We start from the raw sequence: 23,432 nt of genomic DNA on the forward strand, positions 1-23,432 counted from the left end.
GGTCGTGGTGAATAATCTTTTTAATGTACTGTTGAATCCTATTGGCTAGTATTTTGTTGAGTATTTTCGCATCTGTGTTCATCAAGGATATCGGTCTATAGCTCTCTTTTTTGGTGGGATCCTTGTCTGGTTTTGGGATCAAGGTGATGCTGGCCTCATAAAACGAGTTTGGAAGTTTTCCTTCCATTTCTATTTTTTGGAACAGTTTCAGGAGAATAGGAATTAGTTCTTCTTGAAATGTTTGGTAGAATTCCCCCGGGAAGCCGTCTGGCCCTGGGCTTTTGTTTGTTTGGAGATTTTTAATGACTGTTTCAATCTCCTTACTGGTTATGGGTCTGTTCAGGCTTTCTATTTCTTCCTGGTTCAGTTGTGGTAGTTTATATGTCTCTAGGAATGCATCCATTTCTTCCAGATTGTCAAATTTATTGGCGTAGAGTTGCTCATAGTATGTTCTTATAATAGTTTGTATTTCTTTGGTGTTAGTTGTGAGCTCTCCTCTTTCCTTCATGATTTTATTTATTTGGGTCCTTTCTCTTTTCTTTTTGATAAGTCGGGCCAGGGGTTTATCAATTTTATTAATTCTTTCAAAGAACCAGCTCCTAGTTTCGTTGATTTGTTCTATTGTTTTTTTGGTTTCTATTTCATTGATTTCTGCTCTGATCTTTATGATTTCTCTTCTCCTGCTGGGCTTAGGGTTTCTTTCTTGTTCTTTCTCCAGCTCCTTTAGGTGTAGGGTTAGGTTGTGTACCTGAGACCTTTCTTATTTCTTGAGAAAGGCTTGTACCGCTATATATTTTCCTCTCAGGACTGCCTTTGTTGTGTCCCACAGATTTTGAACCGTTGTATTTTCATTATTATTTGTTTCCATGATTTTTTTTCAATTCTTCTTTAATTTCCCGGTTGACCCATTCATTCTTTAGAAGGATACTATTTAGTCTCCATGTATTTGGGTTCTTTCCAAACTTCCTTTTGTGGTTGAGTTATAGCTTTAGAGCATTGTGGTCTGAAAATATGCAGGGAATGATCCCAATCTTTTGATACCGGTTGAGTCCTGATTTAGGACCGAGGATGTGATCTATTCTGGAGAATGTTCCATGTGCACTAGAGAAGAATGTGTATTCTGTTGCTTTGGGATGAAATGTTCTGAATATATCTGTGATATCCATCTGGTCCAGTGTGTCGTTTAAGGCCTTTATTTCCTTGCTGATCTTTTGCTTGGAAGACCTGTCCATTTCAGTGAGGGGAGTGTTAAAGTCCCCTAGTATTATTGTATTATTGTTGATGTGTTTCTTTGATTTTGTTTTAATTCGTTTATATAGTTGGCTTCTCCCACGTTGGGGGCATAGATATTTAAAATTGTTAAATCTTCTTGTTGGACAGACCCTTTGAGTATGATATAGTGTCCTTCCTCATCTCTTATTATAGTCTTTGGCTTAAAATCTAATTGATCTGATATAAGGATTGCTACTCCTGCTTTCTTCTGATGTCCATTGGCATGGTAAATTCTTTTCCACCCCCTCACTTTAAATCTGGAGGTGTCTTCGGGCTTAAAATGAGTTTCTTGGAGGCAACATATAGATGGGTTTTGTTTTTTTATCCCATTCTGATAGCCTGTGTCTTTTGACAGGGGCATTTAGCCCATTCACATTCAGGGTAACTATTGAGAGATATGAATTTAGGGCCATTGTATTGCCTGTAAGGTGACTGTTACTGTATATTGTCTCTGCTCCGTACTGATCTACCACTTGTAGGCTCTCTCTTTGCTTAGAGGACCCCTTTCAATATTTCCTGTAGAGCTGGTTTGGTGTTTGCAAATTCTTTCAGTTTTTGTTTGTCCTGGAAGCTTTTAATCTCTCCTTCTATTTTCAATGATAGCCTAGCTGGATATAGTATTCTTGGCTGCATGTTTTTCTCGTTTAGTGCTCTGAAAATATCATGCCAGCTCTTTCTGGCCTGCCAGGTCTCTGTGGATAAGTCAGCTGCCAATCTAATATTTTTACCATTGTATGTTATAGACTTCTTTTCCCGGGCTGCTTTCAGGATTTTCTCTTTGTCACTGAGACTTGTAAATTTTACTATTAGGTGATGGGGTGTGGGCCTATTCTTATTGATTTTGAGGGGCATTCTCTGAACCTCCTGAATTGTGATGCTCATTCCCTTTGCCATATTGGGGAAATTCTCCCCAATAATTCTCTCCAGTATACCTTCTGCTCCCCTCTCTCTTTCTTCTTCTTCTGGAATCCCAATTATTCTAATGTTGTTTTGTCTTATGGTGTCACTTATCTCTCGAATTCTCCCCTCGTGGTCCAGTAGCTGTTTGTCCCTCTTGTGCTCAGCTTCTTTATTCTATGTCATTTGGTCTTCCATATCACTAATTCTTTCTTCTGTCTCATTTATCCTAGCAGTGAGAGCCTCCATTTTTGATTGCACCTCATTAATAGCTTTTTTGATTTCAACTTGGTTAGATTTTAGTTCTTTTATTTCTCCAGAAAGGGCTTTGATATCTCTCGAGAGGGTTTCTCTAATATCTTCCATGCCTTTTTGAGCCCGGCTAGAACCTTGAGAATTGTCATTCTGAACTCTAGATCTGACATATTACCGATGTCTGTATTGATTAGGTCCCTAGCCTTCGGTACTGCCTCTTGTTCTTTTTTTTTGTGTTGAATTTTTACGTCTTGTCATTTTGTCCAGATAAGAGTAAATGAAGGGGCAAGTAAAATACTAAAAGGGTGGCAACAACCCCAGGAAAATATGCTTTAACCAAATTAGAAGAGATCTAAATCGTGAGTGGGGAGAAAGGGGATAAAAAGAGGTTCAAAAAGGTAGAAAGAAAAAAAAAGAAAAAAGAAAAAAAAAGAAAAGAAAAGAATTTTTTTTTAAAGATTTTATTTATTTATTTGACAGGCAGAGATTACAAGTAGGCTGAGAGGCAGGCAGAGAGAGAGAAGGAGGAAGCAGGCTCCCTGCCGAGCAGAGAGCCCAATGCGGGGCTCGATCCCAGGTTCCTGGGATCATGACCTGAGCCGAAGGCAGAGGCTTTAACCCACTGAGCCACCCAGGCGCCCCAAAAAAGAATGTTTAAAAAAAGAAAACACCTAAGAAAAATGTAAAAAAGAAAAAATATATATATTAGATAAACTAGTAAAAAATCGTTAAAAAAGAAAAAGGTAACAGTTAAAAAAAAAAAACTTTTTACCTGAAGGCGAGAAGAAGAAAAAGAAAAAAAAATGAAAAAGAACAAATTAAATTAACTGCAAGACTAAAAAAAAATCACAGGAAAAAAGCCATGATTTCCGTGCTTGGCTTTCTCCTCCTCTAGAATTCTGCTGCTCTCCTTGGTATTGAAACCGCAATCCTTGGTATGTGAACTTGGTCTCGGCTGGATTTCTTGTTGATCTTCTGGGGGAGGGGCCTGTTGTAGTGATTCTCAAGTGTCTTTGCCCCAGGCGGAATTACACCGCCCTTACCTGGGGCCGGGTTGAGTAATCAGCTCGTGTTTGCTTTCAGGAGCTTTCGTTCCCTGAGCGCTTTCCGTAGAGTTCCGGAGGACGGGAATACAAATGGCGGCTTCCTGGTCTCAGGCCGGAGGAGCCGAGAGCCCAGGGCCCCACTCCTCAGTGCGCCCTCAGAGAACAGCGCCCAGTTACTCCCGTCTGCCTAACCTCCGGCCGCGCTCCGAGCTCACCGAGCCTGTGACCGGTTCAAGGTAACACCGAGCTGTGAGCTTACTGTCGGCTCTGTCTCTGCAGCTGGCTTTCCCATTCCAATACCCGCAAGCTCTGCGACACTCAGACATCCCCGATCCTTCTGTGACCCTGCGGGACCTGAGGCCACGCTGACCCTGCGTGGGCTTCGCCCCGGTTTAGCCTCTGGAGCGATGTCCCTCAGCGGAACAGACTTTTAAAAATCCTGATTTTGTGCGAGGTTGCTCCGCCGCTTGCCGGTAGCCGGCCCCTCCCCCCGGGGTCTCTCTTCCCCTCGCTTTGGATTCACTTCTCCGCCGGTCCTACCTTTCAGAAAGTGGTTGATTTTCTGTTTCCAGAATTGCTGTTCTTCTTCTCTTCAATCTGCCGATGGATTTTCAGGTGTTTGCAATCTTTAGATAAGCTATCTAGCTGATCTCCGGCTAGCTGAAGCAGTCTCAGCTTGCTACTTCTCTGCCATCTTGACTCCTCCCCTCGCTACAGCCTTTTTTTGAGGCCCATTGGTATGAAAGATGCTTCTCCAATCCTTCACTTTCAGTCTGGGTGTAACTTTAGGTTCAAAATGGGTCTCTTGTAGACAACATATAGATGGGTCCTGTTGTTTTATCCAATCTGCAGCCCTGTGCCGTTTTATGGGTGCGTTTAGGCCATTCACATTGAGAGTGATTATTGATAGATACGTTTTTATTGACATCGAGTTACCTTTGAAGTCTTTCTTTCTGTAGATTGTCTCTATATTTCTGTTCAATGCTATTCTTAGGATTTTTCCTCTTTTATAGGACCCTCCCCCCCAATATTTCCTGCAGTGTTGTCTTGGTGGTTGCATAGTCTTTTAAGCCTTGTCAATCTTGGAAACTCTTTATCTCTCCATCCATTTTGAATGTCAGTCTTGCTGGAAAAAGTATTCTTTGCTGCATGTTCTTCTCATTTAGTGCCATGAATATATCTTGCCAGCCCTTTCTGGCTTGCCAGGTCTCTGTGGATAGGTCTGACATTATTCTGATGGGCTGTCCTCTCTAAGGAAGGAGCCTCTTTGTCCCAGCCCCTTTCAAGAAATTATACGTATAATTATGTTTCTTTAATTTGAAAATCAGTTGCCGTGATTTATTTTGGAATGTATAATCTTGGGTGGACACCGTTCAGCCTCTAGTACATGAACGCTGGTACCATTCGCGCGATTGGGAAAATTTTCATGAAGAACTTGTTCCACTATATCTTCTAGACTTCTTTCTTTCCCCTCCCCTTCAGGGATCCCAATAATTCTGACACTGGAACGTTTCATGGCATCATTTATTTCCCTGATTCTGTTTTCATGGTTTCTAAGCTGTTTGTTCCAGGCTTCCTCCTGATCCTTTCTCTCTATCTGTTTGTCCTCCAGATCACTAATTCTATCTTCTGTCTCAGTTACCCTAGCTTTGAGAGAATTTAGATTAGATTGGAACTCATTGAGAGCATTGTGAACCTCTTCCCTGGTAGCTTTCAGCTCAGCCCTAACATTGTGAACTTCCTGTCGGCCCTAATCAATTCTGTTTGGTCCTTCATGGCTTTCTCCAACCTAGCTATTGCCTGGATAATTGTTAGCCTGAATTCTCTTTCTGACATATTGTCTATGTTGATAGCTGTTAGCTCTGTTGCTGAAGGTCCATCCTCTGTATTTTTCTTCTGTTGGGCATTTCTCCTCCTAGTCATTTTGGTGAGAGATGACTGAACCGATGTAGCTGGATGTATCAACCGTGGTGCAGTCAAGGTGCACCCTGGAATACTTCTGAATAATCAGGATTCCCCACCCATACGAGAGACAAAAGAAAAGAAAAAGAAAAAAAGAAAAAAAGAGAGAGAGACAGGAAAGAAAGGAAAGATGAAAGAGAAAGTTCAGCCCAAATGGACCCCAAGGTAAGATTTATGATGTAAACAAACAAAAACAGACAAACACAAAGACTGAATAAAGTATATGACAAGAGGAAAAAATATATATATATGCAAATAAAGGAAGAACCTCGTCAAAAAGAACCCCAAGCATAAGGTTTATATACTATCAGGACAAACACAAAAACAGAGAAACAATGGTGGAAGAAAAATACGGGAGAGTGGTTATAAGTTCGCATTGTGGGCGAGGACGGTTGTTTTGATTCCTCCTGGATGTATCTTGATATCTTTGTTAAATGACTCAACTTTCCTAAGAAAAAGGCGGATTAAAAATTGGTTTACCTATAGGGGTAGTATTGATTGGGGAAAGGGGATTATTTTGAATTTTAACTCTATATGAATATTAGAAAATAAAAATAAAAAGGAATAAACTAGACTAAACTAAACTAAAATTTGTTTTAAAAAATTCAAAAAATAGAAATCCAAAAGAAAAACACAGGTGTATGTATCAAAAAGTTCAGGTTAGAAGGTTATTATGAAATTTGATGTACTGGACATCTCACTGTGATGGTAAATAGGTTAAAAAATTATCTATATATAAAAAAAAAAGAACCAGAATAGTGGGAAGGCATTAAAAATAAAAGTTGTCCTATGAAGTAGTAGTGGTTGTTCTCTTGTAGTCTTTTATTTTTTTTCTCCTTTCTTGGTTGGTTTTCTGGGGGAGGGGCCTGCCATGTGGGTTTTCAATGACGTTCCCTGAGTTAAGTTCCCCTGCCCCCCTCAAGAGGGTGGGCTCTGAAGAAACTGTTTTTTTTCAGGGTTTTGTTCTCTGGCGGTTTTTATGTTTATTCACTATTTTTTTTCCTCTCACCTTGACCGCTTTTGATGGTTTTTGTAGTTTTAGAGGAAAACAAACTGTATCCTGGCCTCCCTCTCAGAGAGAAGCCTCAGTCTGGCTGCAGAGCCCAAACAAGTTCCCCTTTGGCCACTGGCAGATTAGGTTCCAAGTCGCGGTCCCTGGGGACGCAGGATCTTTTGCTTGTACCCAAAACCATGGAAGCTGTCTGGGCAGCTCCAGACCGCCAGAGAGGTTACAAGCAGCAACTGCACACTGAGATTTTCCTGCTGGCCCGGGCTGGGAGTGCCTGGTCTTTCTGGGTCTAAGAGCGCCCAGCTTGCGCGCTTCGATTTCAGGGGAGGTTGTGGGTCACGCATGCTTTTCAGTCTCTGAGAATGGGGCGCAGGTCCAAAAAAACCAGGCTGGGCCTTCATGCACCTCTTTCAGGGGAGATTTTGGGGTGCTCGCCTTAGGCTCTGAAACAATGGCTCGGGTCAAAGAGCAATGGCAGGGCCTTTGTGTACCTCTTTCAGGGGAGAATGAGGGGCATGCGCAATTCAGGCTGTATAGCAGGGCTTGCGCATTCTGTCCTCTGGTGAGGCACCCAGCCCCTCCCAGGAGCTGGACCCCAGGCATTCAGGGGCGCTCTGGCAGCTTAGGGACCAAGACCTGGTTTCTCCACCGCACTCTCTGGCTCAGAGGCAGGGGAGGCTGTCCTGGGACCAAGGACTTAAGCCCCTGTCCCTAGCCGCCGGATTCCCACAATCTTTTGCTCTTTTGAAGTGCTTTCAACCAGTCTCCAAGTTAATGCTGGTCCCTAGACACAGGGCACTCTCGCTTGTATTAGGGGTATTACTTTCCAACCGGTCGCCTCTGGTGGCTCCCTCCCCCTTTTGTTTATCTTCTGATATCATTTTGCCATTCCTGATGAAGTCCCAAAACCTAGGTCAGGTTCAATGGGGTGAGGTTCAGAGCCCACGGCTAAGAAAGAATTCTTTAGACATCTTTGGTGCAAAACGGTGGTTTATTAGAGCACGGGGACAAGACCCGTGGGCAGACGGAGATGCTACTGCCCAGGGCCTGTGAGGAGTGGCTGGTTATATACACAGGAGTTGGGTAGGTGAGGACAAAGGGGTGTTCAGAAGGGCTATTGGGGTAAAGAAGACTGCCAGGATATTGAAGGCCTGGTTACTATCAAGCCAAGGCCACTTTCCCTCTAATGAGGCACTAACATAAAGACAATTGGGAGTCTGCTGGTGGAATGTTACATTCCTGCTATCAAACGTCCTTGTTAGTGAGATTTAGGTTTACAAGAAATTTAACTTTATTTACTTTTCCTTCTACCTCAGTCTCCTTCAGTTTTTATGGAGGGGAGGGTGACATTAGAGCTTGAGGAATTGAGTTATGTGCCTTTGGAAATTGAGCTATTGATAAGGTAACTTCTTTGTTGTAAATCTCAAGGACATTTGCCATCCAAGGGAGACTCCTGCTTACAGGACTGTGATCTCTGCAAGATAACCATTTGTTCTTCTTTTAGGGCAGTCAGGGGTGCCTGAAGAATGTCACACATATTACCAAGGGGAGTGGGTGGAGAGGGGGTGCAAGGAGCCAGCCCCTGCTCTGTCCTCAGCCAGCCTCCTGCTCCCTCATCAATTCCCACTCTGCTTTACCTGTCCACTGGCATCTTCTGCCCCTGTAGACATCCAGACGTGTATAATTCTGATCTCAGGCTGATTTCATGGGTGATCGGAGTTCTTTGGTTGGTAATCAGCTCACTTTAGGGTACAGGTTTAAAAGGCGCCTCCTCCTACTTCCCTGCCATCTTGTCCCCCTAAGAGCCTCTTTTTATTCACATTTGCTTCAATAGGCACTGCCAAGATGCTTCACTTCCTCTCACTTACCATGTCCACCAATTATGCTGGCTTCAATACATAGCTATAGCAACACAATGAATACATGCCATGCATTTGTACACATACATTTTCTAGAGCCATGAGACACAGGCTAAGCCTCTCAGGTGCCACTTGAAAGAGATCACTGGTTTGGTTTCACAAGACTTTCAATGTTATGGGTCTGGACACTGGTTCCAGTTCCCCAGAGAAGGTGAGGATGATAAAATGCAATAGCATATTTAGAGTGAGGTCCCCACACTTTGGAGATCATAAAGGAATCAAAATGGGAAGTGGTAGGCTAAGCATGAGGTGGTATCTGGGAAGCCATGTGACTTCAGAGCACTCAGATGCTGCAATGTAGACTGACACCCAGCACGATGGAGGCCCAGCTGAGCTGGCCCAGGTAGGTAGGGATCCTGTAGTAGGGTTGGCTGAGACCCCACTGTCCCTCAGAGCACCGCTGTCCATCATCCTGTGCTTTAGAACTGCTGAGGAATGGGACCAGGTGCCCTATCTGTAGGAAGTAGTGTCCTTTTTCAACCTGGATTCACCAGCTGAGGATAGATGTTGAGGCAAGAAAAGGCTGGCGTTATTTCCCGGCCACTGCCCATGTGGAAGCAGTATCATGCGCTTCTCTACAAACCATGCATGTTTTGCTCAGTGCCAGGCCAAACTATCCTTGGCTGATGATGTCTCTTAACCACAGGAAAGGCTTTCTGATTTTAACACTTCTCACAGGGCAATGTCTATGGTGCCTCTGGGACCTCTAGCAAGTGTGGAGGAATGGACTCTCATCTTTGCAGCAGATTGGGAGCTGCAAATGGGAGAAAGCCCATTCTTCCTGCTGCTTCAAGCAGCTCTGCTGACTCATCTTTTCATGTGACTCTTGATAGCTTGGTCACAAGCCTAGGGTGCACAGCAGAGCCCTTACTGACTTCACTGGGAGAAAAAACTACAAGGTGAGAGTCCATTATCTGGCCTGCTAGGGGCTCCCTAAGCTGCAGTGAGCACTGGGCTGTGGCAGAGCCAAGGGCGCAGGGAGAGCCTGTCAGGAGGATGAGCTGAGGGGAGGTGCTGCTGTCCTGAGGAGCCACTGGTGCCACCAGGCTAGAGGCAAATGTTCCCCACCAGCAGGGCTGCTGATGTCCCTGCTCAGAGCTGTTGCACATGAGGCAGCTAGATCCCACCACTCTCTCTGCTCAGGGACCGGTGCACTCCCAAGTTCACTTTGGAGCGAAATGATGACTTCTGTACCTTCCCAGAAACAGAAATCTTAATATGAAACATGCACATGTAGAAACAGCTTGTTGTAGGAAGGAGGGAACATCATGCAGGAAAGTCCCCTGTTCAGGCATGTCCCATTTACTTAGTGAGGAGAGGGAGGGGCTTGGATATGTCCTAAGTCTAGTACCACCTCTTACAGATGAGGGACAGGAGCTTGCAGAGACTGGGGTCCAGATAGAGTCATACGGCTGGTTAATGGCAAGCCCAGGATTAGAACTGAGGTCTCCAGCCCTCTCCCGTGGCCTAGGAGAAGGTGAAGGTACCCATGGACATTGCCAGAACTGAGAGATCACATTTATTTTATTGAGGAAGTACTCATGTTTCCTATGTGAGTAAGGCACAAATATTGGCCTGGGAGAACTCATGAAACGCTTTTCTAACCTGGAAGTTCAGGATCTCCCAACTCAGCTGTGACTAGCCTGATCAGGGCTGGGTGGCTAGCTGGTATGCCTACTTGCAAGCACCAAGTCTTAACACAATAAAGAGTGTACCCATTTCCCCTGCAGGCAAATTTGGAGGATAGTGGACTTCCTAGTCCACAAGAGGCAGGATGACTGGCCAGTGACTCCTCCAGTAAGAGAGACCCAAAGCCCTGGATCCTAAACAGGCAACAGCTTCAAATGAGGACTGACTCACCAGTTTGCAACTGCTGCTTCAGAATGATTTATGGGGGCTGGGCTTCCACTATCCTCTAGTCTCAACCAACATTTGGAGACAGGCACTAACTCCCCAGGCCTAGAGGGCCCTGACACCTATGGTCTGCTGAAGGTATGTGTGCTGGACATGTGCTGCTGTGCAGATTGGTGCTGTCAGGGATCCAGAAAGACAAGGGTCTGAAGAGCCCAGGTCACAGGATTCAGCTCTTTGCAGGACCCAGTGTGTGCCTAATTGCAAGCTCTACTCTGCACAAATGTGCATAATCCCCCTGAAGGCAGAGATGGAGGAAATGGTTCTGCCTTCGCAGGATCAGCCCAGCTGACTGCCTAGAGTATCCTTCACAAGAAAGTTGATTACTGGTGAGCCCAGGACACCATCAGGCAGCCAGTCCCAATTAGGACTGATGGTCCTCAGTTGAAAATTGCCACCTCAGGAAGATTTTGGGGGAGTAGGCTCTGTCTACTCTGGATGCTATGCAGTTTTGGGGTCCAGACTGAGCTCAACAGGCCTGGGGGGCCCCAAGAGCCAAAGGCCAACTATCAGAGTACAGACCACAAAACCATGGGTGACACAGTTCAGAAGAGTCTGGAATCTGAACCAGGCCATCTGTAGGGAGAGGCTGGGTTCCAGTAGTGGGATATTGGGTGTTCCTGGCCACTGCCTCATTCCAAGAGCTAATCTACACAAATGTGGTTATTTTTGTTCCTGAAGACACACCTGGAGGGCTCTGGGTTGCCTTGTCAGAGCAGGGCAGTGCAGGATGGTTTGAGATATTCTCTAGTAGGAGATAGCCACGAGTCTTGATTATAGAATGCCCAGAACTTCATCAGGGAGCCAGTCCAAGTGGGGAGTAACTGTGCTGGCTGAAAGCTGCCACCCCAGAAAGATTTTCTGGGTATCAGCCTTGTCCACACTGGTGACCCTGCAGGTTTGGGAATCCAGCCTGAGCCCAGCTGGCATGGAGGTCCTAGCAGCCCAATGTTGCTGGCTGACACAGTACAGACCCTCTTAGAACACACTGCTTGTCCCTCCTGCTTTAGTATTTAAAGGGCTGACTAAACTCCCATTTCCTCTCCTATTGTGTTATTAGTCACCATTCAGTGCACCATTAGTTTTTGATGTAGTGTTCCAAGATTCATTGTTTGCATGCTATACCCAGTGCTCCATGCAATCCTTGCCATCCTTAATACCCATCACCAGGATAACCCATTGCCCCATCCCTCACCACCCTCCCCTCTAAAATCCTGAGTGTGTTTCCTGAAATCCATAGTCTCCAATGGTTCATCTTGCACTCCAATTTCTCCCCCTTCATTTTTCCCTTCTCCTGATGTCCTCCATGCTATTCCTTGTATGTTTCACAAATAAGTGAAACCATATGATAATTGATTTTGTCTGTTTGACTTATTTCACGTAGCATAATCCTCTCATATCTTTACCAGATGGACCTAAATGGTGATCATCTGCATGTCTCCGTACTTATTCTCTGTATTATATTATGGGTACAGCTTGGATTTAGGGACTCTCTGGGTTTTCCTTCTCACCTCCTGCTTTTCCTTCCTCCTTGCCTGCTAAGTTGGTTCTGTCCACTCCTCATCTACTCTTCCATCATCCCCTCCACACACATCAGCTCCGTGCCTGTTGTGTGTAGTCAGCATGACAGGCACTGAGCATACTGACCTCTAGGAATACCTGTTTACCATTTTTTCTAACAGCCAAGTTGGGTATCTAGGCTTTCTACCAGTAACTAAAACTAATTGAATTTAAGCTAGAAAGTTACTAACATTTTCATTTAGGTCGAATTAATTAATTTAATTAAAATGTGACAATCAGTTGTCAAGCTAGAATGATCTTTTTATAGAACTTGTGTTGGTAGAATACCAATTCCTATTTTTGTCCAGCTGATTTCAAAATAGAAATGATAATACAGTAACCCTGAGCTTCTAAATAGACATTTCACTGAAAAAGATACAGGAAATAGAAAATTTTACTACTCTGTTCATTCCTGTTTTTGCATTATAAATAATAACCTGATGCTAATAAAATTTATTATTAAGGAACCATTAGGGAAGAAACAAATAAGTATGGCTTATGACTTGACAGCTGTAGGAAATAATTTTAGTAGCTGAAAGTGTCCTAGGTCTTTTTTATATTAAAAAAATAAGTATGAGGGCACCTGGGTGGTTCAGTGGGTTAAAACCTCTGCCTTCAACTCAGGTCATGGTCCCAGGATCCTGGGATCGAGCCCTGCGTCAGGCTCTCTGCTTAGTGGGGAGTCTGCTTCTTCCTCTCTCTCTCTCTCTCTCTGCCTGCCTCTCTGCCTACTTGTGATCTCTGTCTGTCAAATAAATAAATAAGATCTTTAAAATATATATGTATAAGTATGCTTAAAATATGACTTCTAACCTTTTGAAATGTGTGAGAGGTGAAAAGAAATGGGGTCACTTATGTTGAGAGGTTTTAAAATGGAGCCCAAGACCATTAAGGAGGTGGGTCTTACACTTGTCGTCACTGAGTGGAAAAATGAACTTTTGAACAAGGCCAAACCAGGAATATTCCAGGGTCTCTGTAGGAACTTCTGCAACTTGCAGCAGTAATGGACTTTTGCTCAATGATGGCTCTAGCCATCAGAGAACCAGTTCTGTTTAGCTGAGATTAGTTTTCTACCACCAACACCAATCATAACTATTTTTAACAATGTATATAAGCATTCCTTGTTGTTGTAAAAACCCTCAATTTTTTTGTTCCCTAGTGGGACACAATTTGGGTTACTACCTGAATCTATATTCCTGAATTGCAATTCTTTTTTAAAAATTTATTATTTATTTTCAGCATAACAATATTCATTATTTTTGCACCACACCCAGTGCTCCACGCAATACGTGCCCTCTATAATACCCACCACCTGGTACCCCGACCTCCCACACATCCCCCGCTCTTTCAAAACCCTCAGATTGTTTTTCAGAGTCCATAGTCTCTCATGGTTCACCTCCACTTCCAATTTCCCCCAACTCCCTTCTCCTATCTCCCCATGTCCTCCATGCTATTTGTGATGCTCCACAAATAAGTGAAACCATATGATAATTGACTCTCTCTGCTTGAGTTATTTCACTCAGCATAATCTCTTCCAGTCCCATCCATGTTGCTACAAAAGTTGGGTATTCGTCCTTTCTGATGGAGGCATAATACTCCATAGTGTATATGGACCACATCTTCCTTATCCATTTGTCCGTTGAAGGGCATCTTGGTTCTTTCCACAGTTTGGCGAGCGTGACCATTGCTGCTATAAACGTTGGGGTACAGATGGCCCTTCTTTATTGAAATTCTAAGACCCCAAATAAGTGCTTTTGTTTTATTTCAATTTTGCTTCTTTTTTCAAGTGACAAGGGGTAGTTAGTAAAGCAAGGTATTATTACATCCAAGCTTTAACTGCAAATAGAGTTATTGAGTGCTCTAAGAGGATGCTAACCATCCTGGAGAATTGTTACCTTTGATACCTGCTCACTGTGGATGAGAGACAAAGGAAATGTATGTCTTCCTCCTTTCCAAGCATGTCCTTGGAGGTGTTGAATGGATAGGAAGGGAGCTGCCACTCTACTGTGATCTGGTGTCCACACACCCTGGGCCCACTGCAATATTTGTTATCTGTGATGCCAGACCTGCAAGGGGCTGAAAATAGTCCTTATATTTTTAAGGGGACAGAATACTTTGTTGAGATGAGTAAGCCTTAATGGTGTTTTCAAATTATGCCTCAAAATGCTTACACACTACTCTGTTGGGTCTTTGAGCAGAAGGGTTCTTTGTTGTAGTATGCAGTGAGGGAGTGGACATGTATGGAAAATAATTTTGTGGCTTTACACAGAATTATATACAGAGAGTCAAAATAATGATGTTTATCAGTAAGTCTATAGCAAGGTTATGGCAATAATGCAGGCTTACAGTCCTTTGACTTGCCTTTCTTTTAAGGTACCCCCCTGATCTCTTCTTAGTACCCTGGTTTCCCAGGTACAAAAGTGAATCCAGTCTCACTAGGAAGCTGCTCCCTCCACATCTCATCCATCGGTGACTCTACAGAAATGTCAGTTGCAGCAACTACCTTTTCTCCTAGTAGTGATACTCTGCATCTTTAGAGCTTTTCTTTATCATTAGAGCTGAAGAAAATCCCCATGCTGCAGGATCCATCCATACAGTGGTGTGAAGGTGCTTTGGGTGTTCATAATAGTTGCTGCTGAGAACAGTGATTTTTGTTTGTTTGTTTTGGTTTGGTGTTTTGAGAGAGAGGGAACATGCAGGTAGTGAGAGATAGAGGGAGAGAGAGAATCCTAAGCTGGCTCCACACTCACCATGGAGCCACCACAGGCCTCCATCTCACAACCTGGAACATCATGACTTGGGTTGAAATCAAGAGTCAGATGCTTAATCAACTGAGCAACCCAGGTGCCATAAGATCTTGATAGTTCTGATCAATCATTATTTGTTGCTGAAGGGGATTTGGATTTGTTGCTGAAGGGGATGGACTGCCAATACCTGATGTGAAATTGGAAACTTGTGTTTATGAACACTAAAACGGTGGATGTTTGTGCAGTGGATGGTGACTTAGTTTATGTAAATACAGGGAAGGGAAACCTGTGTTGCACAATGTGTGACCCAAGGCTTTAGAGTATATGGAGTCCTTCCATAGGACTGAACAAGATCTGTTAATTCATTATGTATGATATAAGTCACCTCCTCTTCTTGCATGGATTATAGAATTGCATTTTGGGGAGGGAGGCAAGATGGCAGAAGAGTAGGGGACCTCATTTTATCTGGTCCCCAGAATTTAGGTAGATAACTATCAAATCATTCTGAACACCTATGAATTCAAACTGAGATGTAAGGAAAGAATTACAGGAATTCTACAAACCAAAAAGTGACTACTTTTTGAGAAGTAGGATGTCTGGAGAATCTGAGGGGATATCTCAGAAGATAATCAGTGGAGGGAGGGAGCCTCTGTAAACTGTCTACTAGAAAGTGATATAGCCCCAGAGCCCAATATTAGAACCTTTATAAATCTGCTCCAATGAGAGACATCTGTGCCTGAAAGGTGCTCAGGTTGGGAAGCAGGGCAGAATCCTAGGTGTGACAGTATGGTCTTAGAATCTCCAGGGTCACAGAAAGAACAGGGGTGCATGAGCAGACAGAGTTCCTAAGCATTGGAATGAAGAAAGAAGTGAGGGTCAGCAAACCCGGGAGAGGACCCTCAACTCAGTTCGCCATAAACCATGAACTGCAGCATGATCCGGTGACAGCACTCCTGCAGGCGTCCTGCAAAGGAGGGAAAAGTGGCAGCCCTGTGACTTCCTCCAGCAGGGATGGCATGGGAGTGTGCACAATTGGGCAATTCCTCAGAGTGTAGGGGTACTGAAAAGGACAGAAAACCTGTAGCCATATGCATTCCCCAGGAAGGACAGCATGGAGGAGTGCATGACCAGGTGACCACTCTCTGTGTGGAGATCCTACAAAGGACAGAAATTCAGGGAGCTTTTGCATTCTGCTAATATGATCCGAGCAAGCACACACCACAGGAGTCTCTAGACTTTGGCACACACAAAAGTGAAGACTACTTATCCCAGAGGGTTTAGTGAAGAGAGGGGACTGCCATCTCTTGGCTCCAGGACTCAAAATCAGGCAAGGCCTTACTTGTTTTCATCCTCTAGCGAGACGCAGAACACCTTTGGGAAACAAAAGCCACACAGAGCAATCAGTAACAGCTCAGCCCAAGTCCAGCCCCCTGACAAGGGGCTGTGCAATTCTGCCCAGGCAAAGGCACCTGAGATTCAGGGCAGCAGGCCCCTTCCCCAGAAGACCAGATGAAACAACTGGGAACACCAAGTTTACAGAGCACACAGGACTGCAAAACTCTAGGACTAGGGGAAAATAATACAGAGAATTTAAGGTGTTTTTTCTTTTTTTTGTGATTTGTTTACCTTTCATTTAAAATTTTTCCTTTTCTTATTTCTTTTATTTCCTTTTCAATTAGTTTCTTACTTTATTGATCCTTTGTTTTTGCCTTTTTTTTTTTAAAGGCAGACTGCCATGTGCAGAGCCTCATTTGGGTGTGTCTGGGGTGTTGGAAGCTTGACTACCCTATGTTCTCCTACAAATGGACCTTGAGAGCTTGTTGGAGGTTCTAGCAGGGGAGCGCAGCTACTTGTATACCCTTGACACAAGAGCGGTCCTCTCCTCTATTGGGAAAGGTCATCCTCTTTGACTGCATGCACAACTTTGGGAGGGATGTACATGGAGTGGTGAGGGAGAAAGGGGACACCCGCCTAGCCAGCCAGATCAGCCGAATCAACTCTGGCGAACATTGGGGTGACAGATGCTGTAGTCAGATCGCCCTCACATCTTTAAGTTTTTTTAATGAACATATAATGTATTATTTGTTTCAGGGGTACAGGCCTGTGATTCACCAGTCTTAACACAATTCACATCATTCACCATAGCACATACCCTCCCCAATGTCCACCACCCAATCATCTTACCCCTCCCAGTGTCCACCACTCCAGGAACCCGCAGTTTTTTCCTGAGATTAAAAGTCTTTTATGGTTTGTCTCCCTCACTGGTTTCATCCCATTTTATTTCATTTTTTCCTCTCATCCCCCATGATCCTCTGCCCTATTTCTCAAAATCCACACATCAGCGAAATAATACAATAGTTGTCTTTCTCAGGTTGACTTATGTCTCTTAGCATAATACCCCCTAGTTCCAGCCATGTCATTGCAAATGGCAAGATTTCTTTTTTTTATTGGCTGCATAATATTCTAGTGTGTGTGTGTGTGTGTGTGTGTGTGTGTGTGTGTAGATATATAGTTAGATAGATAGGTGAATATAGATATAGATGATATAGATATAGATATATCAAGCACATCTTCTTTCCCCATTCTTCTGTTGATGGACATCTAGGCCCTTCCCTAGTTTGGTATTGTGGACATTGCTGCTATAAACATCAGGGTGCATGTGCCCCTTTGGGTAACTATGTTTGTATCTTTGGGATAAATACCCAGTAGTACGATTGCTGGGTCAGAGTAACTCTTATTTTCAACTTTTTGAGGAACCTCCATACTGTTTGCCAGAGTGGCTGCATCAGCTTGCATTTCCACCAACAGTGCAAGAGGGTTCCCCATTCTCTACGTCCTCGCCAACATCTGTCGATTCCTAAATTGTTTGTTTTAGCCTTTTTTTTTTTTAACCATTTTTGACTGGTATGAATTGGTATCTCATTGTGGTTTTGAATTGTATTTCCTTCATGCCAAGAAATGTTGGGAATTTCTTCATGTGTTTGTTGGCCATTTGGATGTCTTCTTTGTACTTCCTTCACCTCCTTGGTTAGGGTTTTTGCAAGGTAACTTGTGGAGAGCCATTCAGCAGATGCAAGGAGTCACGTAGACGGCAGTGCCTGTAGATTGAGGAAATGAGAATGATTGGTTTAGGAGGATGTGGGTGCGCTCGTGGCTGACGCATGAGCAGCACCAGGAGCCAAGAGAGAAACGCATGATCACCGCTAGAGAACAATAGAGTCCTGTATGGTTACATAAGAGTGCCACGAGGACGCTGCGTGCACGGCATTGTGATTGGGCGAGAGGGGAGGGGTGAACGCGCGTGCATAAATATCGCTGTGTGCTTGGTTTGCGCGCGGCCGCCATTATTAAAAAGAAGCTTGCCACTCACCTCGTCTGTGGGTCGTTCTTGTGGGCCGAGAGCGACAACTGGTGCCGAAACCCGGGATCCCTACCTTTAGACGCAGAACGAGGATCGAGGTAAGAGCAACGATAAGGTAAAGAGTGCACCAATAACTGTCTGTTGACAGGGAAGTTCCCCGTAGACGATCGGACGTTAGGTTGCTTGTGACGTTCTACAGGGATGATAAGGTAAGTTTCCTCGGAATGGGGAACGATCTTGCTCGCTTGGAGGACTCCTTAAAAGATGTCCTCAAGACGAACGGTACCCCCCTTAAAGGCAAAAACAGCGAGGGCCTTTTTGAAAGAAGTAGAAGAGATTGCCCCCTGGTTTATAGAAGAAGGGCTCCTAAATGTGCCACAATGGGAAAACCTGGGTGAGGACTTAAAACGCTGCCCCTCTACATCCCCAGGGACTCTAGCTGTGTGGTCCTTGGTGAAGGTATGTTTGCAATCCCCCCGAGGGCCCTTGCAGCGAGCTGTACAACAGGGGGGCAAAGTCCTTGAGCAAATGAAGGAAGAGTCCCGTAAGGGCTCCTCCCGAGATTCTGAATCCGAAAGCGAAAGCTCAGAAGGGATGTCCGAACGCGAGTTACAGGAGCTAGGAAAGATAGAGGCAAGTAACAAGAAAAGGGAATCTCCCGGTCTCCAGACAGACTTGGAGACCGTGAGGCAGCAACTTGAGGAAAAGAAGGCGGAATTGCAAAAGGCATTAGGAGAATTAAGAGTGCAGGGAGAAGTAATGGCGCAGCTGAAAGCAGGGGCGGAAGCTGCAGTTGTGGCGCAGTCGAAATTAAAAACAGAAGTTACACCGCTTCCGCATTCTAGCCCCATGGCGCCACCCCATGAGTGGCCCCCGCCTTATAGGCCCAGTTGCACCAAGACGTGCTATTGTTCGGGCTGTACCGCGGAAAATTGGAGAGAGGTCCTTGGCCCGGGAAAAGGCTTTTTTCCAGTGTTAGAAGATCAGAATCAGCAGAGGTACCACCAGCCACTAGATTTCAAGTTGGTAAAGCAGCTTAAGGAGGCAGTCAGCGCCTATGGACCCCAGGCAGCTTTCACTGTCTCCCTTGTGGAGTCGCTGGGAACACTTTACCTCACTCCTGAGGATTGGGCTAACTTGACCAGAGCGGTATTAAGTGGAGGACAATATCTAGAATGGAAAATACAGGAGCACTATGGCAGGGAGAACCCCTGTTATGGATTTACCTGCCCCATAATCTTAGCCGTGTCATCACCCCGTATGCTACAGCTGTAGCTATGATAGCAAGCAAAATATTCAAAGCTAGCATACAGGTCCTCGGGAGACTGCCCGATGCGTGTATAGTCCCTTATGACAAAACCCAAGTGAACATTCTAACACATGAAAATGATGATTGGGCCATTTTGACGATCGCTTATCCTGTCACATTTGATAATCATTATCCCTCACACCCCCTAATTGGATTTTACAAAAATACACCCCTCATATGGCCTAAATCCTGCCGATTAGAGCCATTGGTTGATGCCCTCACGGTGTTTACAGATGGTAGCAAATCTGGAACTGGTACCTACGTGGTGGAAGGAGAGGTAATTCCGGTTGTTGTGCCATCAACCTCAGCTCAAAGAACAGAATTGTTGGTAATTATGTGTGTTTTACAAAGGTTTCAAAATCAGCCTATCAATATTATTTCAGACAGTAAATATGCAGTTGTAGCTACCAGATCTGTTGAGACTGCCATTATCTCAGCCAGTCAATCAGAAATTTCCTCCCTGCTGATTGAATTGCAAGACCTCATTCTCTCTCGTGGTGCCCCTTTTTATATCGGACATCTCAGAGCACACTCAGACCTCCCAGGGCCTATGGCTAAGGGAAACCAAATAGCTGACACGGCCGCACGCTTTCATGTCTGTAGCGCCTTGGAAGACGCGAGAACCTATCATAAAAGGTGGCATGTCAATGCCCAAACTTTAAAGATGCGTTTTAACATCTCAAGAGCTGATGCACGAGACATCGTGAAGTCTTGTGGTAATTATGTAACATATTTGCCTATGCCCTCCCTAGGGGTAAATCCCAAAGGGCTCTTACCTAACCATCTATGGCAAATGGATGTAACACATGTTCCTTCCTTCGGACAACAAAGATACGTCCATTTAAGTGTAGACACTTGCTCGGGGATTGTTAGCGCGACCCCCTTGCGAGGGGAAAATGTCAAAAATGTGATGTCCCATTGCCTGTGCAGCTTTGCCTGCTGGGGAGTGCCAAAGCACTTGAAAACAGACAATGCCCCTGCTTACACTTCTGCAGGTTTTCGCAGCTTCATGGCCTGCTACAATATCCAGCATGTTACAGGCATACCATATAATCCTCAAGGCCAGGGCATTGTGGAACGCGCGCACCTGACCTTTAAGACTACCTTGCAAAAAATACAAAAAGGGGGAATTGGAGAGGAGTATCGTACACCCAATGACCTCACCAATCTGGTCACCTTTATTTTAAATTTTCTCACGGTTGACAAGGACGGCACTTCGGCCGCGGAACGTCATTGGGGCCAACAGAAAATGCAGCAGTCAATGGTGAAATGGAAAGATGTCCTTACTGGCTTATGGAAGGGACCTGACCCGGTGCTTCGATGGCACCGAGGTTCCCTTTGTGTTTTCCCACAGGATGCGCCTGCTCCACTCTGGGTGCCGGAATGCCTCACCAGGCTGGTGGCCGTGGAACCTGTGGAGGATGCTGGTGATGATGATGATAGCGACGACGACTGTCCTGCAGCCTGTTCCCATGAAGGCGGAGCCAGTTCAACTGTGGCCAAGACAAGAGACTGCCCAGCTTCAGGCCCTTCTTCAAATGGCTCAGCATAGAGTGCATTCTTCTCACCCGAACTCATGTTTGCTACTGACGCTTATTTTAATGCAACAGGTGTTGGCAGCCCAGGGCTCATTATATTGGGCATACGTCCCCGATCCACCCCTGTTACAGCCCGTGGGTTGGGATGTGAGTTCTATTCCTGTATATGTTAATGATACTGTCTTGCTAGGCCCTCCCTCTTCTGTTCATCTCCGGCCACAGCAGGCTGCCATATCTTACAAGGGCTATTCTGATGTATATCCCATATGCTTTGCGATGAAGCGCACAATACCACACTGTTTAAGTGTTTCCCCGTGATCTGGTTATAGTGATGTGAGTATAGCTGGCGTGACGCATGGTATGTTGTAGGAACAATTATAGGAGTGCTAGTGGTAATTGTTCTTTTCATGTGCCTCTTGCCTTGTGCGGTTAAAATTATACTCGCAGAAGTTTATAAGTTAAGAGCCATCATACGTAACCATCAGCTAATCAACCGCGGTGGGCTCAGAATGTCACCTTGAACACCACCCAGGTATCTCTTGGCTCCGTCAGTGATTTGGTTAGTATGTTATAACAATCAGCCTCATTCCTCAAAAACTGGGCAGGCATAGGAGCCCTGATTATGTTGATGATTCTGGCTCAAGTGCTCCTTCTACAATGCATCGCGTGACAACAACGGCTACAGCAACGGGCTTTGGTCTAAGCCATGATGGCTCTGGAGGCTGGCACCTCCCCCCCCAAATATGGCTTAGTATGCTGGATCGGTAGCCAAAGACGGGTAAGACTGATCCCTCACCATAGCAACCTAAGACAGGGGCTCCTCGGCCAGGGGGAGTACCCGATGATGGGTAAGCATGTGTGCTGAGGATTGGCAACCTAAGACAGGCACGATCCCTGCCATATAAACAATAAAAAAGGGGGAGCTGTGGAGAGCCATTCAGCAGATGCAAGGAGTCACGTAGACGGCAGTGCCTGTAGATTGAGGAAATGAGAATGATTGGTTTAGGAGGATGTGGGTGCGCTCGTGGCTGACGCATGAGCAGCACCAGGAGCCAAGAGAGAAACGCATGATCACCGCTAGAGAACAATAGAGTCCTGTATGGTTACATAAGAGTGCCACGAGGACGCTGCGTGCGCGGCATTGTGATTGGGCGAGAGGGGAGGGGTGAACGCGCGTGCATAAATATCGCTGTGTGCTTGGTTTGCGCGCGGCCGCCATTATTAAAAAGAAGCTTGCCACTCACCTCGTCTGTGGGTCGTTCTTGCGGGCCGAGAGCGACAGTAACTTATGGTTTTTGGTGCTCTTATAAATGGAATGGATTCCTTAAATTCTCTTTCTACAGTTACATTGTTAGTGTATAGGAAAGCAACTATTTTTCTCTGCATTGATTTTGTATCCTGTCATATTACTGAATTGCTGTATGAGTTCTAGCAATTTGGGAATAGATTCTTTTGGGTTTTTCATATAAAGTATCATATCCTATGTGAAGAGAAAAAGTTTGACTTCTTTGCCAATTTAAATACACTTTCTTTCCTTTTGTTGTCTGATTGCTGAGGCTGGAACTTCTAGTATTATGTTGAACAACAGTGGGGATAGTGGGCATCCTTCTTGTGTTCCTGATCTTAAGGGAAAGGATCTCAGCTTTTCCCCATTGAGAATGATATTCTTTGTGGACTTTCCATAAACGGTTTTTATAAAATTGAGGAATGCTCCCTCTATCCCCATACTCTGAAAAGTTTCAATCAGGAAAGGATGCTAAATTTAGTCAAATGCTTTTTCTGCACCAATTGAGAGAACCATATGGTTCTTCCCTCTCCTCTAATTAACGTGTTCTATCACATTGATTTGCCAATGTTGAACCACTCTTGCATCCCAGGGATAAATCCCACCTGGTCCTGATGGACCAGAAGCTTTACTTCTGTTTCTATGTTTTGAAACAGCTTCAGGAGAATAGGTGTTATTTCATCCTTTAATGTTTGGTAGAATTCCACAGGGAATCCATCATGTCCTGGACTCTTGTTTTTTGGGAGGTTTTTGATCACTGCTTCAATCTTGTTACTGGTTATAGCTCTCTTCAGGTTGTCCATTTCTTCCAGCCTCTGTCTTGGTAGTTCATGGGTTTCCAGGAAGGCATGCATTTCTTCCACGTTGCTTACTTTATTGGCATGTGTTTGTTGATAATGATCTCTATTAATTGTTTCTATTTCCTTGGTGTTCATTGTGATCATCCCCTGTCATTCATAATGTTATTCATTTGTGTCCTTTCTCTGTTCTTTTAGATAAGTCTGGCCAGTGGTTTATTGATCTTATTAATTCTTTCAAAGAACCAGTTTCTAGTTTTGTTGATCTGCTCTTGGCATTTCTGGTTTCTAATTCATTGATCTCTCCTCTAATCTTAATTAGTTCTCTATCGTGTGTGCCTTAGGCTTCATTTGTTGTTTTTTCTTCAGTTTCTTAAGGGGTAAAGTTAGGTGGTGAATTTGGGAATTTTCTATTTTTCTGAGTCTTGACTGGCTATGTATTGCCCCCGAAGACTGCCTTTGCCATATCCCATATGTTTTATAATGATGTGTTTTCATTCTCATTGGTTTCCATATTGTTTAATTTCTTCTTTGATTTCCTGGTTGATCCCAAATTTTTGAGCA

General features: G+C 44.5%; 1 protein-coding gene across 3 annotated transcripts; it reads left to right on the forward strand.

Moving 5' to 3' along the window:
• The first annotated feature begins 3,545 nt into the window (after positions 1–3,545).
• On the forward strand, positions 3,546–22,029 carry LOC131834301 (endogenous retrovirus group K member 19 Env polyprotein). 3 transcript variants are annotated; one of them, XM_059178786.1, is made up of 2 exons: positions 3,546–3,706; positions 20,603–22,029. In XM_059178786.1, exons 1-2 carry the CDS (start codon positions 3,561–3,563, stop codon positions 21,102–21,104), a joined length of 648 nt encoding a protein of 215 aa, XP_059034769.1. In that variant the 5' UTR covers positions 3,546–3,560; the 3' UTR covers positions 21,105–22,029. The 3 variants fall into 3 exon arrangements, 2 of the variants coding, with proteins under 2 accessions (XP_059034769.1, XP_059034770.1); XM_059178787.1 differs by lacking the exon at positions 3,546–3,706 and adding an exon at positions 5,548–5,597; XR_009354813.1 differs by lacking the exon at positions 3,546–3,706 and adding an exon at positions 5,604–18,054.
• Positions 22,030–23,432: the final 1,403 nt, after the last annotated feature.

This window comes from Mustela lutreola, chromosome 6 (genome assembly GCF_030435805.1).
Source record: "Mustela lutreola isolate mMusLut2 chromosome 6, mMusLut2.pri, whole genome shotgun sequence".
NCBI lineage: Eukaryota > Metazoa > Chordata > Mammalia > Carnivora > Mustelidae > Mustela > Mustela lutreola.